This window comes from Perna viridis, chromosome 3 (genome assembly GCF_037379345.1).
Source record: "Perna viridis isolate PV_CMFRI_1.1 ecotype Kerala chromosome 3, ASM3737934v1, whole genome shotgun sequence".
Taxonomy (NCBI): domain Eukaryota; kingdom Metazoa; phylum Mollusca; class Bivalvia; order Mytilida; family Mytilidae; genus Perna; species Perna viridis.
Window position 1 is genome coordinate 13,300,953 of NC_142447.1, and position 18,753 is coordinate 13,319,705.

Genomic DNA, 18,753 nt, shown 5'->3' on the forward strand with positions numbered 1-18,753 from the left:
TTACTAACAAAACATAACAATCAGCAATAGATTTCAACATCTATTTGTGGATTTGCACTGCTTGGTGATCTTGTGATTCTGAGCTCAATTCAAGTACAGTAGGATGTGAGTTCAACCCCCATTTGGGTGATACCAAAGACCAACCCCCAGTTGCGTCATACCAAAGACCCAAAGACCAGCCCCAAGTTGGGTCATACCAAAGAACAACCCCAAATTAGATCATACCAGACCAACCCCCAGTTGGGTCATACCACCTAAGACCAACCCCTAGTTGGGTCATACCAAAGACTTTAAAATTGATAGTTATTACCTCTCTGCTATGTATGCAGCATACTTTAATGTATTGATTTGGGCATATTCTGTGAACGTTTTTGTAGGGTTTCAAAATATGAGTAATGTTGTATAGTGTTAAGAACTATTTTTCATGCTTTTCTGTCCACTTTGAACATTATTATGTTTACAGTATAGGAATAAGATTACTGACTTGTTGGTGCTGTGTTAGAGTGTTAATATGCCTTCATGCATGTTTCTGTGTGTGTTAAGACGTTATGTAGCAGTCTTTATGAAAATCAGACAGGAGGTGATTCATTCAGTGCTTTCATCAAGAGCTGGTACCCGGTACTTTAACCTGGCTACGGTAGCGCCTGGAACCGGCAGAATAAAATAAAAGTAAAAAAAAATCTATGAGGAAAAATCTAGTAACAAGATATCTAAGATCGTTCCATCTGTAGGCTACGGGTATATCTCTGTTTATATTGGTGTCTTCATCAAGTCAGCGTCGGAATCTAATGGGTAAAGAGCTTTAACTTGTGGTGACTTAATAATGTCCAAGCAAGCACCGATTATTTTGTGCTGAACTGAAGATTCTGTGTAAACGTGTCAAAAAATGCTGTTCGTATTTAGAATTGCCCCATATCTTTCATTTTTCCTGATATTTGTTGTGATTTGTGCAGACGAGTGCAAGAATTTTTAGTGTTGATTACGAGTCAATACATGAAACAAACTTTTAAATACAGAATATGATTTAGGGGACGACCATTCGATTCGGTTGGGAGGGGAGGTTTTGGTAAAAATACTCTGGCAACCCTTAGTTTGAAAAGAACATGTCTGGCCTTTGCTCACAAGAATATGCGAAAAAAAATATTGGATCCGAGATCTGACACTGCAATAGATAATAATAGAAAATAAATACATTGTAATGTATGTCCATTTACAAGTCAACCAGACTAAAACTGCCAGCCTTATTCTTTTTCAGAAGCAAAGAATTTCTTATCAGACTATGATTTTTAGACCAACATTTCACAATAAGACACATGCAATTGCTCTACATGTCACAGTAATAATTAGGCAATAAACAACAACAAAGTTTTATTATGAAAATAATCAGCACTAGGAACCACCACATGTAATGGAATTTCATTTAATAAATGTTCAGTTTTGTTATTATGCTTTTATTTGCATGTGTTAGTGTTCAAATTTTGTAACAAGTAAATAAAAGCCTAAGAACAAAATATGACATTTATCAAAATTTCATATAAAATGGCATAGTATTAAACAGTCAACAAAGTTTATCAGCATTAGTCTAGAAATGAATCATGGGGAGCTCCTGGATTTCAGGGCTTTGAGACTAAATCAGTTACGATTCATCATATATCTTGACTTCAAATTCATATATTTAAAACAAAACTGAAGCAAATATTGCAGACTTAATCCCATAATTTCAAGAGAAAAAATAAATCTCAAAAAGGCTAACATCCAGAAGCTTCTGGGGGCTTTGCACCCCCCCCCCCCACCCCCTTAAAAATTCTGCCCATTATGTCAGTCTAGTACAAAGCAGGATCTGTTCAATTGATCAGTTGTTCTTTGTATTCTTAATCAATACCCCCAAGTTGCACCTAGAAATTAAGTTTGACAAAAAATTATCAAAATTGATATGAACAAAATGACATCCACGACTGCATAGACAGTTTCAGGATACCTTTCATGAAATTCATTCCACAATAACTATGCATGATTAAGAAGGACTTCTTGTATAAAGACTGAGGCATTTTTATTTTAATTTTGACAGTATTTGTATTAAGAAAACTTGTAGTTGTAAAGAAATGAATATATGTTTAAGACCATATCCACTTAATGAGTATGAAAGATGGCAATATGATTTTATCTTTGACAGGAATCAAAGAGGACAGAATGCACTAAAGGACATTCTAGGCCCCCTTGTGATGAGTGTGATTGAGGATAAGAATCTGAGGATAAACACCAACCCTATAGAGGTGTATAAAGTCTGGGTCAATACTATGGAATCTACAACTGGTAAAACTAGGTCAGTATAGTGAATTTATTTGTATATATGTATTATTTTCAGGATGTGAATTGATTTATTTGGGAAAATTTCAACTTGCATTGGAATGTGAAGACTTTAAGCAAATAATTGTATTGAACAAGCCAAAATGTTGATATTTTGTTGAGCAGGCTGATAATTCCTAACATTAAGTATATTGAAATTCAGATGACTAGTGTATCATTCTTAAAATACAACTAAATACATGTCAGATACATTAGAGATATGATTTTGTATTTAGACAGGAAACATTATTATGTGTTATACAATGTGATAGATAAAATGTGTGTTTTATATTAAAACCTACTTTAGATGTTACAGAAAATGAGCAAACATAAAAATTATGACACCTTTTACCAAATCTAGTTTGATTCGGTACAATTTAAAATTTGCATTTTAGTGGTCTTCCATATGACGTCACAACAGAACAGGCCCTAAAACATGAAGAAGTTCAACAGTTAATTCAACAGTCGATTGAAAGATTACAACAAGTTACTGATTTCTTCCTCACAACTATTGCACAGTCGCTAGAGAAGATTCCTTTTGGTATGAGGTACATGGCCAAAGTACTGAAAGTCTCACTGATTAAACGGTTCCCAGAGGCAGCTGAGAAAGATGTATTAAAGGTAGATATAGGATACTATCAATAGCAAATTTCTTTTTGTTGGGAACCAAATTTCATGGTTGGATCTACCCATGAAAACCACCAAAATTTGTACCCCACAAATAATAGTAGTTTCACAGTCATTCAGTAATGTCTTAGTAACCAGTAAAGACAGTTCATTGATGATTGTCACTTAATCAAGTTGACTGATTCTATTACCTGAATATCATCATTGTTTGTGCTGTAAGACAGATTTAACTTTAACATATTTTATCAAGTTGACCTATTCTATTACCTGAATATCATTATGGGCGTTTTAAGACACATTTAACTGTAACATATTTTATCAAGTTGACCTATTCTATTACCTGAACAACATCATTGTTTGTGCCATAAGACAGATTTAACTGTAACATATTTCATCAAGTTGACCTATTCTATTACCTGAACAACATCATTTTATGTGTTGTAAGACAGATTTCACTGTAACATATTTCATCAAGTTGACCTATTCTATTACCTGAACAACATCATTTTATGTGTTGTAAGACAGATTTAACTGTAACATTTTTTATCAAGTTGACCAATTCTATTACCTGAACATCATCATTATATGCGCTGTAAGACAGATTTAACTGTAACATTTTTTTGTGTTTACAGATTGTTGGGAACTTGCTTTACTATCGCTACATTAATTCAGCCATAGTAGCACCAGATGGATTTGGTATCATTGAAGTTGGTGCTGATTTGAAACTGTCTAATGACCAGAGAAGGAACCTTGGTTCAGTGGCTAAGATTTTACAGTTTGCTGCCTCAAACAAAGGAGTAAGATCTGTCAAAAAATTAGTCAGAAGCCTACCAATATTTGTATGCTAATGAGAGCTAAAATAGATAGGAATGAAATATATCCAATGCAAGATAGAGTTTTCTGTCAGATCTGTACATCTGACCATAGAAAGTTGAATTCTGTTACCTCAGATTTTTTTTTTTTTTTTTTTTTTTTTTTTTTTTTTTTTTTTTTTTTTTTTCAAATATTTATTCTTGTATCGTATTTTCATGGGAGGCTAATTTTGGAGTATTTTAAGAGCATAACTAAAGGCACAAAATAATTTAACAAATATTTACTGAAGCTTGTCAACGGTAAACCACTAAGTGTCTGCCAAAATAAGAATTTGCGAAATTTTCTGTACACCAGCTTAAATAATCCACAATACAGTATTTTCCTTTACATTATTTAAGTTATAATAGCATTAAATCTGGAGAATGTATATATTTTTTACTTATTAATGAGACAGCTTGTGAGATGTGTTGTCAATGATACAAGCATGTTTGTTGGATTTTTACTGACTGTGATATCATTCTGTTTATGTTTTTTTTTCAGTTTGGGGGTGACAGCTCCTATCTTTCTGCCATGAACAACTACATCAGAGAAGCTCATGAAAAATTCAAGTAAGTTATATTCATTAATATAGGTTATAAGGTGTCTGTTTCAACTGCTTTTTGGGAAGGGGGGGCTGCTGTACTGTATTTGTGTTCATACCTGTTAACTTTTGGATCAGCTCATGTGCGATATTCTTTTCCACTGATTCTATCTCATGTGGGTATATTTTTGTATGTAATAGCAAGTTTTTCATTTAAAAATTAGGTTATTTTATACTTTTCACAGAAAATACAGTCATTTTAAACAAAAATCTACCACGAATCTTATATTTTCATGTGGGAGATTCTAAATTTTTCATTAATTTTGTGGGAAGGTTAAAAGGTATGCATGTTATCTCTTTAATGAGGGCTTGTAAATGTAGGTAATAAATTAACAGAATCTCAAATTCTAGCATTGAATTTAAATTGTCTGTCACAGGAGATTTTGTTTAGAAGCCTGTGAAGTACCAGAGCCAGATGTGTGGTTCAATGTTGATCAGTACTCTGATGTCATCACAATTACCAAACCTGTCATTTACATCTCAGCTCAAGAAGTTTGTGATACCCACCAGGTAAGTCTGTATGTCTGTTAACAGCTACCAAACCTGTCATTTACATCTCGGGTCAAGAAATTTGTGATACCCACCAAGTAAGTCTGTATGTCTGTTAACAGCTACCAAACCTGTCATTTACCTCTCAGTTCAGGAAGTTTGTGATACCCACCAGGTAAGTCTTTATGTCTGTAAACAGTTACCAAACCAGTCAACATGTCTTACACTGTGGAAGCTTAATTGCTTGTAAGTAAATAATTTTAGTTCACTTTGTACTAATTTTTTTATATTGGAGAAATCTCAAATCACACAAAACTGGCCATTTATAGTGAAGTAAGTTTTTAATATTTTGAGTAAATTTATGCAAGTATATTACATAAGTATGTTAATTCATAGAACAGAGATATTTACTTACTGTGAAAGTACTTTAATTCATGTATACCAATTTTCTTGGATTAGGGAAGAATCCCAAGTCAGTAAATTCTTGAATTTATGGTTTTGAGGTTTTCAGTATACAGATCATTGGAAATCTCCTTTTCATTGGGAACCAAATTTCATTGTTTGGCCTACCAAGGAAAACCATGAAAATTGTAAATAGTACTTTCACAGTATTTATTCATGCACGTGTATGTCTTTAATAACTGTTTATTTTAGTTGTTGCTGCAACACCAAGACCAGATAGCCCCAGATTCTCAAGACCCTCTCCATGAGCTGTTAGAGGATTTGGGTGATGTACCTACTGTTGTAGAATTACTAGGTAGGTTCACCTTATTCTTGGTGTTAATGTTAAACAGTATTAAGAAGGTAGACCTAGGGTAAGGGACACATCCTTAAAATCATTGGAACGTTTGTATTCAGCATTTTACATCAATTTCATGTAAGCATCAAAGTAACTTTCATTGTTTTCATTCTGTTTCAAATGAAAGCTTGGTAGGCTTTGGTGAAATTGAATATGATCAAACATATCGCTGATTTCAGGAGATATGTCCCTTACCCTAGGTCTACCTCCTTAAACTGCTAAAAAAAATTGTCCTAATAAAAGTTTATTTTTCAGATTTGATAGATGTGGACAGCATGTGAATAAGAATTATTTGTTAAAACTGGACTTTATGTAATCTGATTTACAACCATAATGTTTAAGGCAGGACTGCTTGTTTTCTTGATCAAACCTGCTATTGATTGTTTGGTTTTTTGTTATTTTGTTTTGTTTTTGTTTTTGTTTTTTTTTGGGGGGGAAGGGGGTGTAATCATTGAGGATGTGGCTCTCAGAACTTCACTTTTTCAATATCTTGATCACAGACTGAAATTTTCTACAGGTGGAGAGATCCCAGAAGATGAGAACATACAGGAGATGTTGAAGACCCAACTTGGTAAAACTGAAATATCTCTTACCCTGACTAACAAGTTTGAAGTTCCAGAAGATGACCAGGCTGATGTCAAACAACTTCTTATAAGGTAATGGAGAAGTTCAAAGTAGTTTGAAGTGTACAGGTTTTGATCATTTGATTATTTGCCTTCTTTACCCTACCGGTGCACCATGTCTATTCTCCCAGTTTTTAGTGGAGTCTGAGTTACTCATTTGCATTTTTTTTGCTTTTTATGTATTATTTTAGTTACTTTATGTTCTCTGTTGTGTATGTCTGTTTTTCATGTTTGGTCATTATCCCTAGATAGCTTTCTTTTGATTTCTGCAAGAATCTTGGTTTCCCTTGAGTACTCTTTCAATTAAATTGCAATATTTTGTAAAGGTTTCCTTCAAAAGAAACACAAGAAGAATTTACAATTTATGTTACTCTTTTGTATATATTTGTGTTAGAACATAAGCTTAAGGCTTTTCTCAAACAGCTTTACAAAATATGTATTGATGAGTTCTTTTTTTCTGTGGTGGTATGTGGATCATTTGGAATATTTTGTCAGTCTGAAAAAAATGAAACATGCGCTGCAAAATGTGCAATACACAATGTATAATTTGTTACTTTGATAATGTCAGGCTGTACAAATATAAGTCAACAAAACTGATACTGTTCAATAGCTCAGCATTGATTATTTTCAGAACTAAGAGAATGATAGTAGATGTGATTGCCTGTCAACCAGCAGATAATATATCACAGATGTTAGAAACAGGGTCTACAGATGAACAGGTATAATATGTCGCCTATCTATCTTGAGATAGACCTAGCGTAAGGGACATTACTCTTGAAATCAGTGATATGTTTGTATCATATTCAATTTCACCAAAGTAAATCAAGCTTTCATTTGAAACAGAATGAAATCAGTCCAAGTTACTTTGATGCTTTCATGTGATTGATGTAAAATGCTGAATACAAACATATGAGTGATTTGTAAGAGTTGTGCCCCTTACCCTAGGTCTGCCTCCTTAATCTACAGGTATTTTAAGTACCTTACACCAACATTTTGTCTGTTTTCTTTTTCTTCCTTCTCTCTGAGATAATGAGAACTGATAATAAGGAAGTAATATCGATAAAGATATAAGAGTGTCAATCTGCTGCAATACTTCACTTAAGATACTTACAAAAAGTCTCTTGGTTGCTCTCTCAAATCTTGATATTTGTAAAGTTTATAAAGTCAATATTTGGTAGGACGTCACTTGTTAATTCCTATTTTATATATTAATATTGATCAAGTTATTTCCATTAAACAATTGGAAAAAAAAATCCTAAAAAAGAGATCATAAATTGTAACATGTATCATAGGTTAAGCAATATTAAACACTAAAACCAAATGTAAAATACTAAAATATTCAGAAAACTGATAGGGGTTAAAAAATAGTATTAACATGAATATGATTCAGCAATGAACTCTGCAAAATATAGAATATTTTTCAGAAAAAACTTATACACATGTATTTCAGTAGCAGTCTTTATAAGAATCATGCAAATTCTGTAATATGTACCTCAAAAAAGGCTACACATTTTTATTTTTGTTAATAAGTTGTTTTGTGGGTAAAATATCAAAAATAAAAGTATGTAGGCTCCTCAATCATAAATCACATTTTGCATGATTCTTACATGGAATGCTATCTAACGTTTATTTTTTCAACTTAAGGTGTTAGTTAGCCCAGTGATGAAATCAATGGTAAATTTTGGATTTAGTAGATAATTTTAATGGTAATTCTAATGGTATTTTGGGAGAAAATGGACTTATTTCCAACCCACTGAACAACACCTAGCATTTGCCATTAATTTGTCTTTCTATTTGTGTTGAGAAGAAATTATTTTTGTTTTCTATAGGCTTCCCACATGAAAACCATAAATAGGTTTATGCATGTACTTGAAAATCTTTTGAATTAATAGCAATCTAATTAAAATTAGACCTGCTAATTGTACTCTTATGAAACTACATGCAGGTCTGCTATAAATTAGATTGATTTTATGGAAAGAACAAACAAATAGACACTTTTGGAAATTGTCTCATTAATTGAAGACCTGTACAAGTTAGAGGGGAACATAGAATTTTTTAATTCGCTGCAGCAGCAATAAAAAAAACTTATATGTTTCCTACAACTTAAAATTGTTTAAGTTCATGTGTACTGACTCCTAAGATATTAGTGTAGAGTTTTGTGGGAATTCTGTAATTGGTATATGCCTATTTTATTAATATTCATCAAAAGATTAGTGGGTAAATTTTATTTTGATCATGGTGGAATTCTTCCTCTGTTTATTTTCTTATTTATAAATGTGGGAACATTGCAGCTTTTATTATCCTTCCTGCCTTGATTTGAGGTGACAGCGCATTAAACCTACCTATCCACTGTGATGGTGCTTGATTTAACTTGAGTAAATTACTCTATTTCAACTACATGTACATGATGTATTGAAATTATACAAGTAGAGAGATTAGCCATGAACCAACAACCAAATAGGATTAAATTATCTTCCTAGAATGAAGAGTCTAATTGTGTTCTTAGATTCTGCCAAATTATAGTGATAGTTTCTTTTAAGGTTTCATACAAATGTATGTCAGATTACATGAGTAATCTTGATCTCAAATTCCTGAATCTCTTCTATTTTTTTTGTTTTTGATCTTTCAAGATCAAAATACCTTAGATCACCAGTTCATCGCAGGAACTTCCCTACTATTTCTGAACACTTCACACAAAAATAGTTCAACTATTATTCCTTTTACATCATACAATACCTCATTTCAAGCTTTTATCAACCCTTTGATCAAAAGATGTAAAGATATCATTTGTTTGTATACAAACGCTTGTGAAATTAATTATTAGCCTATAGATAATGTCATTAAGAATCTGTCTGCTCTAGTTTGAATTTTATGAATTTTGCTTGAAATCTAATTTAGTCTTACATTTTTCAATAGGTCAGTGCTACCTTAAACACAGACATGATTTCTTTCACTTTTTTACAGTTACAATTCTCTTTTTACTGTATATTTACTTCCGATTTGGCAATTTTTGCCTTTTTTTTTTTGTAGACCTAGTTAAATCATGTCTGTAAACACCACCTTTAAATTTTTAACTATAGGAAATAATCTTTTGACATGTTTAAGGCAAAGTGATGAAAAGCACAAATTCTCATCCAGTCGTTATCCTTCTACATTTCTTGTATTTAACATTTCAAATTCTGTTTTGTTTTTTTTTTTAATCAATTTTTAGGAGGATCTCCATCAGGCTCTTATTAAGAAAAGAGACATAAGGGACAAGAAAATGACAGAGTCACAAGGGAATCAAGTTGTTCGTCATCAGTCAATGACTGGAGATAATAGGTAATCAGTTTAGTAATAAAATTGTCATTAGGTAATCAAGTAATCAGATGACAGTTAATGACTTGATTACTAGGTAATCGTTACCATAATCAGGTAGTCATTAAGAAGTCAAATAATCCACCAATGTTGGCAATAGTCAATGATGCTGTATTCTGGTATTTTTGGTACTAAGGTGGTTAGCCTACAGTCAGTACTTGGTCATATTATTAGATAATCAGCACAACTATTAGGTATACATTGAATGAGTAGAGATCTGTAAGCAGTCTACATTTGGCAATATAATTTATGGGATATTCATTAGGTATTAATAGAATTGAGTCAATGTTTGTAATAAGATTATTTTCATAACCACCACCACCACTCCCCCCACCCCCCACACATACACACATCATCCAGTCTGTCTGTCAACATTTCTTGTTAGCTTTACTCCTTCTGAACCTCTTTAGGAATTTGATGAAACTTTACAGGAATAATTGGCATCATGTGTAGATGTGCATCATGGAATATGATTACTGTTAGGGGGCTCTAAGTGGGTATATTTTAACTTTATTCGAAGTAGTGAGGATTTCTCTTTGTGAGCTTGCTCACTGTATTTCTAGTTATTACAAGTCCTTAGAAAATAACAATTAAGAAGGGATTAGAATTTGACATGATCTTAATAAATTTTCAGCTTTATGACTGTTTTGTCCTCTGAACTAAGTTGCATTTGGATGTGATACGCTTTATATTGAGGAAATGTTTAGTACATCATGCTTGTATTTGAATATGCTCATTTATCTCTTACTTTATTATTACAATTGTAGAATGCCAATCAGTGTAATGAAAACAAAGATAAGGAAGAACCTGCAGACATTAGAACTTGAACAGGCCGTAACCAGGAAGAATAATTACCAGGATATCATTAATATGATTGCCCAGGTTTGTATTTTCTACTTTCCTTTTCTATACAGAGAAAAGCATCACAGCGTCTTATTTAAATGCACCTAATAAACTTAGAATTTTGTCAAATTTGGTTTTTGGTTAGCTTTTAAATGTTTTAAAAGCAGTAAATATTTAAAGTATGCATATTAGGATTGACAAAACCAGTCTGGTTGTACACTTTAAAAATTGGTACATGTTGTACGTTCTATTGATGGGCAATTTCATTTTGTATATTGAGTTAAAGATTTTATTGATTAAAAATCCAAAGAAAGATGTTATTTTATATAGTATGAGATATCTCCTAGAGTGTCATGTAATGTACAAAAGACATCAGTCAAAATCATCAACGGTTTTTTAAATTCCAATAAAGTACTGTATGGCAGGTTATTTTGGTGTGTAAATTCTTGGTGGATGCAAATTGGTGCACTGAGTTCTGAAGCCCAGAGTAAATATTTTGCAGAATTTATTTGGGCATTTTAGACAGACTTCTAAAATATGCCAAAATTTATTACCTGTGATAGCTACCTGCTATAAGGTATTCTGTACTTACTAGAGCTAGAGCCTTGCAAACTAAGTTTGGAACTAATATACATGTAGGAACTTTCTGTATGTCTGTCTGTTTGCCACTCTGTGTCTGTACACACTTAGAAGTATTACATTTATTCTAGTCCAGGTTTGAGCAGGGGATTATTTCTTAAGGACTCGCAATATTTTTTTTTCTCCAGGATATTCGTAACCAGAGAAGATATAGGAATCAAAGGAAACAAGAATTGATGAAGGTCAAACAGACAATTAAAAGTCTCCAAGAAAAAAGAAAGTTTTATGAGTCTCAGATTGATTATTATAATACCTATGTCAAAACCTGTATTGATAACCTTCAGCAAAAGAAAAGCAAGTAAGTCAAGGTCAATCAGTACTTCTTATACTGAGCATAATGGTTTCATTGTTATACCTTGCCTCAAGAAGTGGTTAGGTATTATGTGATACCCTTTGAAAAGTTGCATGTCTGTCCATGCCCTGACAGTTTCAAGATGGTGACTTTAGAAGGTATTGAAAGACCATTTTCAAACTTTGTACCGTAAAACACAGGTCAGGTTTGAATTTCAGTTTGATCGGAATATTTACACAATGTTTATAGGCATTGTTTTGACCCCCTAAATATTTTGAAACATGGTGGAGTATCATTTAGATGCCCTATATTTGACATGATTTATTGTACATGTTCTGTTACTTTGGGTTCTGCTCCTCTTTGAAAGGGCTTTTCATTTTATGAGAAAAAAAATGTACTCATCATTAACATTACATCACTTACCTTTGTTTCTCCATTTTGTATCAAATGGAGCTTTATCTCTGATTTTCAGCACTATGCTAGATATCAGTGTTTGAGAGAATTGCAAAGATTACAAGTTACTGATATCTTTCAAATGATTTAATGTATCAATTCGGGTTTTAGACAGTAAAAAAGATATGGCTGATTTGTCTAGCACATTGTTAATTCTTTGATGTATTCATTTTTTATATTCCAATCTAATATGACGTCTTCATATCGTCAAACAGTATATGTCAGTACAACCCCACCTTCAGCACCTGCACGCTGTCTCTTTTCTTTCACTGTAGCTTCGAGACAGTACACTCATGTCGTCTGAATATAGCTGAAATACTGCTACTCGGACGTTAAACCCCAACAAACAAATCATTTAAAAACGTTAACACGATGATTTAACGGCTGAGAGTTTATCTAATTGAAATCAATTATATAAATACACACATTTAACACATACGATGACAAATATACAAATTTAATCCAACTTCCATTCGGGGGAGGTTTAACGGAACAGCTGCTATTTTGGCTACGTCCAGGGAAATTTTTGTCACAAAAATTACCATATTTGTCATATTAGAAAAGAAATAATTCCTTCCAGGGGTAGATTTGTACTCATTTTAACATGGGTTGGCATTTATATTCTCATTTAACACCTCGCTGTCACTCGGTGTTAAATAATCAAATATAAATGCTGTACCCATGTTAAAATGAGTACAAATTGTACAAATTTCTTAATTGTATCACAACCCTGTTTATTACAGCAACAGAAAGTCTAAAGGTCTGTTCAAGAGAGGAGATGCTGAGGAGAAGAAGATACAGACTGAGAGGTTGAAATACAGTGCTGCTAAATTATATGAGAAGGGAATAGTGCTGGAGATAGAAGGTCTTCCTACTAACCAGTAAGTAATTGAAAAAAGAGCATTGGAAGTTGTTGTGCGAGTTTGGAAACTTCTGTAGTTAATCTCTAAAAACTTACCAGTCTGATAAGCAGTAAAAAGTTATCATTAAGAGTCAGTCTCTGTTAGAATCAGGCAGTGGATGATTTTGAAAGTTTACTTTGACTATTTGCACCATCAGAATAAAAAAAATAGGAAAATATTTTCTGTATCATTTTTGTGAATTGAGTTATAATTTATTAAAATGCGCTGAAAGTGAACATTTGAAGGGCAGATAACTCTTTCAATAATCTCATTTATCTTACAGTCTTTTAAAAAAATTCTGAACAAATTCTTTGATGCAGTGGTCAAATAGTGGCCTTTTCAAACAGAGAAATTATCCTTATGTGAAATAATATTGGTAGGTTTTTGACATGCTCGTTTCTGATTTTTTTTTTTTTATTTTTTTTTTTTATTCATCAAGAATTCATCATATTTCTTCTGAAGCTTTTTAGTAGCTGCTTTGATATTTGACCTGATTTGATGTAAAGGATAAGATCATTTAATTTAAAGCTGATATTGGACAACAACATTTGTCTAATTTATACTTGGATTTATATTGATTGGACATATGGTGTTGTCCAATATCAACTTTCTGTATAGGTGAAATTGTACTTAGCACTACAATGCTTGCAGCTTTGTGTTTTACTATAAGGTACATATGCTATAAATCTGAGATTTGAAAGCTTTAGCAAATGAAAAGTTTAATATAAGTTTGTTTGTTGACATGTTTTTGATATAAACTAGAACTAACTAAACAGAAAACAAGATATAAATATTGTTTTGTAATTTTTCAGGTTTAAAAATGTACAGTTTGAGATCTGTAACACCAAGGATCCTGGAGTATTTGATGTAAATGCCAAGTTTATGGGTGTTGAAATGGACAAAGTGGAATTAGTGTTTCAGGTATGTGGATTGATATAAAACCTAGATTATTTCCCTTGAAATCTGATCAGGATAAACTAAAATTTAAATAGACACTGAATTTTCACAATTCTCGGTAATCAACAAATTATGTTTTATTTTTCAGGACCTTCTACAACTTCAGTATGAAGGAGTTGCTGTTATTGAGATGTTTAACAGAGCCAAGATCAATGTGAACTTACTTATATACCTCCTCAATAGGAAATTCTATGGCAGAGATAGGAAGTAACTTCTTTTACGTCTGTTTTTATTATTTTATATATTATTGCCGGTAGATATATCAAGTAGGTTTTTAATTTTTGTTACACTCTGTATTTTTCATGCTAGAGGCTACAGCAAGTTGATCAGCTTGTATTTATATTACATTCCCTTGAAGGGACCAGTTTCATCCATTCTTGGCTGTATTTGATTCACATTTCCCCACACATAACCAGTTTAATACATTTACAAGATGTGGTATTTAGTTACGGTATTTCCCAAGTAAACCAAATCAAATTTAGTCAATAGATTATGTTATAAATTTCATATTCTCATTGACCCAATCACAAGTGTCATTTTTGTCATTTCATGTCGGATTCACCCTGAGCTTTTGAAAGAAGGGGGATATTTTGACAGTTCATATGCACAGCATCCTTATTTGTGTGTATTTCATGTTAGAGTTTCAATAAACATCTTCATAGCAAGTAATATAGTTCTTTTCAAGAAATGGAGTTGGTCTTCCCTTGATTTAATGACAATTGGGTGATGAACTTCCTTAGTTAACTGAACATATTATATAGCCTGTAGGATGTTAAAACTTTCTATCAAACTTATATTAAAATACCTACGAAATGATAGAAAGTTAAAATTTCTGTATGCTGTATTGTCTAATTAGCTACCGAAATTCATGAGAAGACAACTCGATTCCTTGAAGTTTACTGTTGTACTTGCTGTAACAGAACCAATGAGAAAACTTTGTTTTACAGTATCAATATTTATAAAAAAAATCTCACACGTGATAAACTTTTATAAAATACATTTACTCACATTTTTTTTAGTGTAATACTATGCTGTTGAATAGTCATTTATGTCTTGCAGCTTGTGTTCAGAATCAAGATATGTTTTCTGATGTTTTGATATATCAATTCTAGTCACATTCATTTGGTATCTTTGCATTTGTATGGCTGTAATATAGTGCTATTGATGCCATTGCATGAATCTCATTTTTCCTTCTATATTTCACTGAAGTGTGACCTGAAGTTTTGATTAAATGGCTTGCTTACACAGATTTTTGGTGTAGATATATTTTGAGTGTTAACTGCCCATGTATCTATTTATTGTCTCAAAACTTGATTTTCATGATGTAATTCTATCTAAAGTTACAAGCATTTATTGATTTTGACATGCATTTTTTGTTCAGTCTTCAGACATAATGTAACAAACTGTTTTGCAATCATGTTTTTGTGTTCACAAAATTGAGAATTTTTTTCATGCGAAATTTACATGTATATTTTTGTTACAGCAGTTACTTCATTGTAACATTTTCTTAAACTTTTAAAGTATTTCTTTGCTCCGTATGTTATTTTTTTATGTGTGGTTTTCTTCTTTCTTTATAAAAAGTCCCATTTTTGAAAGTCTTTATATTTTGGAGAATCACATACAAGACTAGAATATTTGCTATTGTTACCGCTTTATTGGCAAATTTATTATTTTTCCATTTTTCTTACTACCTGATTTTTTCTATCTCTTTCTATTGCATTGGTACTAAAAATATCAGCAAATTACATCAAATCAACAAATGGTCTGATAATTAGAATATCCATAGTTTTTAATGTCTCAACAGAATATCACATATTGCCCTTTAGGATTATTGTGATATTGTCGGTCTCCACTTTAAAACTGTAATTATTCTTTACATCTCATATTGTACCAAGGTTTACAAGTTTGTCATCTTTTTAATTTTGTAACTTTGTTATCAGAAAATATGTGTTCAATGGACCAACAAACCTTGACATTCCTGTTTTTTTTTTTACCAAAATCCACCTTAAGTTGCTTGAGTTGGACAGTGCTTTTCTGTAGGTCAGGTTTATATATCACACTTAAATAAAATTATTTGGACTATATATAGCTTTTTTGGTTTCAAAGATTTTTATTCCAATTTAAACTTTCTGATGGCAATCTTGTGTTAGTTAACAGTACAGTTGCAGTGTCTAGCTATAAGATACCTTTGCATTTGTTTGATAATTCTTAAGCAGTTTTTTTTTGTCTCTTTGTATTCCTAAGGTGTGGATAAGTTATCTCAAGACTTCAGTCTTGAGTTTTGAATTTCAGTTTCAAATTTAAAAATGAGATGGGGTTTTTTTTCCCTGTTAATATGTAATTGCATTCCAAATTTACATTTTTACTTTTTCTAATATGATAATGATAATTATAAGAATATTTTTTTACAAAAAGCTCACCACTGTTATAAACCATATCTATGCAAGTTTATATGCTTGTGCTTCCATGTTGCTTGACAGATAATGGGTAGTCTCCTGTTAAGTAGCATTCCAGCTAAGAACCATGCAAATTGTGATACATGGGTGAAAAGCCTACATACTTTAATTTTTGATATTTTGTTTAAAATGCTTCAGTAAACAGAAATTAACATTTGGTCTTTCATATAAACTGTGCTCATAGGAGATGAAAATTGTACAGAATGCACTGTAAAATTCAAAATTGAGGGAGATAACTCAGTAGATTTGAATGAATAATTACACATTTCATAATTTAGACCCATAAAACAGCTTCATTACAAAAATAAAAATATGTAGCCTTTTTTTGGGATGTATCACATTTTTCAGGTTTTGCATGATTCTCACAAAGACAGCTACTTCAAACTTCTTCCATTGTTATGTGTGCAATTTGTTTTACTGTGCTCATGTTGCTGATTTTATACACTTTTTATTGCTGTTTACACTGTATTTTATATCAGTTTTCATTAATGTTATGTATGAATTATTGATTGAGCTAAAGATGTCCATCTATTATTGCATTGTTATGGTATACTTCCAAGTCTGTCCTCCTGTTATAGAATTACTCAAAAAAAACTTAAGGGATTACAATAATTTTTTTGGAGGGGTGGCATAAATGTTAGTCTTGATAAAATAGAGTTTCTTTTTGTTTTTGTTTTTGTTTTTTTTTATTTTTCAGTTCTTTTTTTTTTTTTTTTTTTTTTTTTTGTTATGGGACTTCGGCAAAAAGGTTGGAAAAGGGGGGTGTATCATGTGCTTTAGAACAGCTATTTATTAAGGGATGTTGCAAGTTTTGTTAATCACTTATTTTTGCTGGATATTAATTTGTTCCTTTTTTATAATATTATTTTCATTGTATAAAAAGGACTGATATTAATTTGTTCGTATTTTTTAATATTATTTTCATTATATACAAAGGGCTTTGAAAGTCACAGTGGTACTTTGAATCCTGTATTAGTTGGCTCCACTGCCTTTCTGGATGAGATCAATAATTCAATAACACCGGCATATGTATTTTGGTTAACAGAGTGGAACTGACAGATAGGGCCAATTTTCAAATGAACTTTACCACTATGATCAAATTATTATGGTTGACAGGATTAGTTTTTTTTTTTTTTTCAGTACAAATTATGATAAACACTACATGAGAAAGAGGGTAATTATGAAACTGTATATGCTTTTCAAAAATTGTATGAAGTTAGAAGTACCAGTATGTTACTACCAGAAATCGGAATAGCTATATTAAGTATGTAATGTTTGTTCTTTTGTCCAATTAATTTTCTTAGTGTAGGCTATAATACTAATGTCTTTGTTTTTCATTTTCATGTAAAACCATGCACAGAGATATCTATGATGTTTTCCTTTTTTGTGTGCAATGCTATGTATCATTGTAGTGATTTACTTCCATGACAACGGTGCTAGTTTTATAAGGCCAAGTTTATAAATTGTTTGTTTTTCCTTAGCCTAACAAATCTTGAAATTTTTCTTAAGGGAATCTTCCTGCAGACAGTGATTTGTCCCCGAGTCTGACTTCAGTTGGGACAGAACCAACAAACATTTCTTTAAGCTTGGCCTGATAGGGTTTTTTTTTTTTGTTTTTTTTGTTTTTTTTTTGTAATGCATGTTATTTATATTACTAGGGCATTTGATAAATGTAGCCATTATATTTTCCTTGGTGTATTATTTCTCCCTGTTTTTGTTTTCAATGGCTTCATTTCTATACTGAAAACTATTTGAAGCTTTGATGGCAAGTTCTTTTTTTTTGTTTTGTTTTTTTTTTTTTTTTTACTCAAGTGCTGTCATCTTCATTTGCTTTTAGACAAGCTTACACTATAATAGTAGATGATTAAAAATCACTGTAGTCATTGATTTAGCTTCAACTTATATACAGAGGTGACATGCATTATATGCTTATTTGTTTCATCTTAAGTAAATTCTTCATTTCAAATGTACTAGACAGAATTTATATGCATTTATTTCCATTTGCATATTGTTCAAATCTCCTTCAATAAATTTTTATTCCCTTTAATTTGTTTATTTCTAAGGTATCATTGGACAGAAAACATTTATTTTTTTTCTGATGATTTACTATGATAAAAATCCATATTTCCTGACCTGGCCACATTAAAAAAATGGAAGTACCTTTTGGCTTGTATATTTCTTAATTACTGTATATGTATTAATTTCACAGATTCTGTCAAATGATTATATTCACTGCTATCATTTTACGGGAGTTCAAAAAATTAAGCATTTTATAGTCTTAAAAATCAATTTTGAAGGTTATTTTTTTGAAGTTTTCTATCTAGCATGAAAATAATGACAATTAGTACACTGTGAAAAATAATACTTTTGCAGTACACAAATGTCATAGCTGTGGGTCAACCATTAAATTGATAGGAACATGTTTATAATGGCAAGAAAAAAACAGATTAAAACAAAGAACAGAATAGTCACGCCCTAGGAACAGAGACCAGAACAAGAAAACAATAAAAACACCAT

At 31.6% G+C, this 18,753-nt stretch overlaps 1 protein-coding gene across 1 annotated transcript in view; it reads left to right on the forward strand.

Annotated features, from left to right (window-relative positions):
- Positions 1-18,283, forward strand: part of LOC148621075 (ras GTPase-activating-like protein IQGAP1) — a 66,895-nt gene extending 48,612 nt beyond the window's left edge. The window contains exons 29-42 of the mRNA XM_088575083.1: positions 2,174-2,323; positions 2,742-2,967; positions 3,606-3,770; positions 4,327-4,394; positions 4,804-4,936; positions 5,570-5,672; positions 6,232-6,370; positions 6,969-7,056; positions 9,549-9,658; positions 10,462-10,576; positions 11,305-11,474; positions 12,665-12,802; positions 13,636-13,744; positions 13,869-18,283. Coding sequence (XP_088431209.1) covers positions 2,174-2,323; positions 2,742-2,967; positions 3,606-3,770; positions 4,327-4,394; positions 4,804-4,936; positions 5,570-5,672; positions 6,232-6,370; positions 6,969-7,056; positions 9,549-9,658; positions 10,462-10,576; positions 11,305-11,474; positions 12,665-12,802; positions 13,636-13,744; positions 13,869-13,991 — 1,837 coding nt within the window. The 3' untranslated portion in view covers positions 13,992-18,283. The remainder of the gene's footprint in view (positions 1-2,173; positions 2,324-2,741; positions 2,968-3,605; positions 3,771-4,326; positions 4,395-4,803; positions 4,937-5,569; positions 5,673-6,231; positions 6,371-6,968; positions 7,057-9,548; positions 9,659-10,461; positions 10,577-11,304; positions 11,475-12,664; positions 12,803-13,635; positions 13,745-13,868) is intronic.
- Positions 18,284-18,753: the final 470 nt, after the last annotated feature.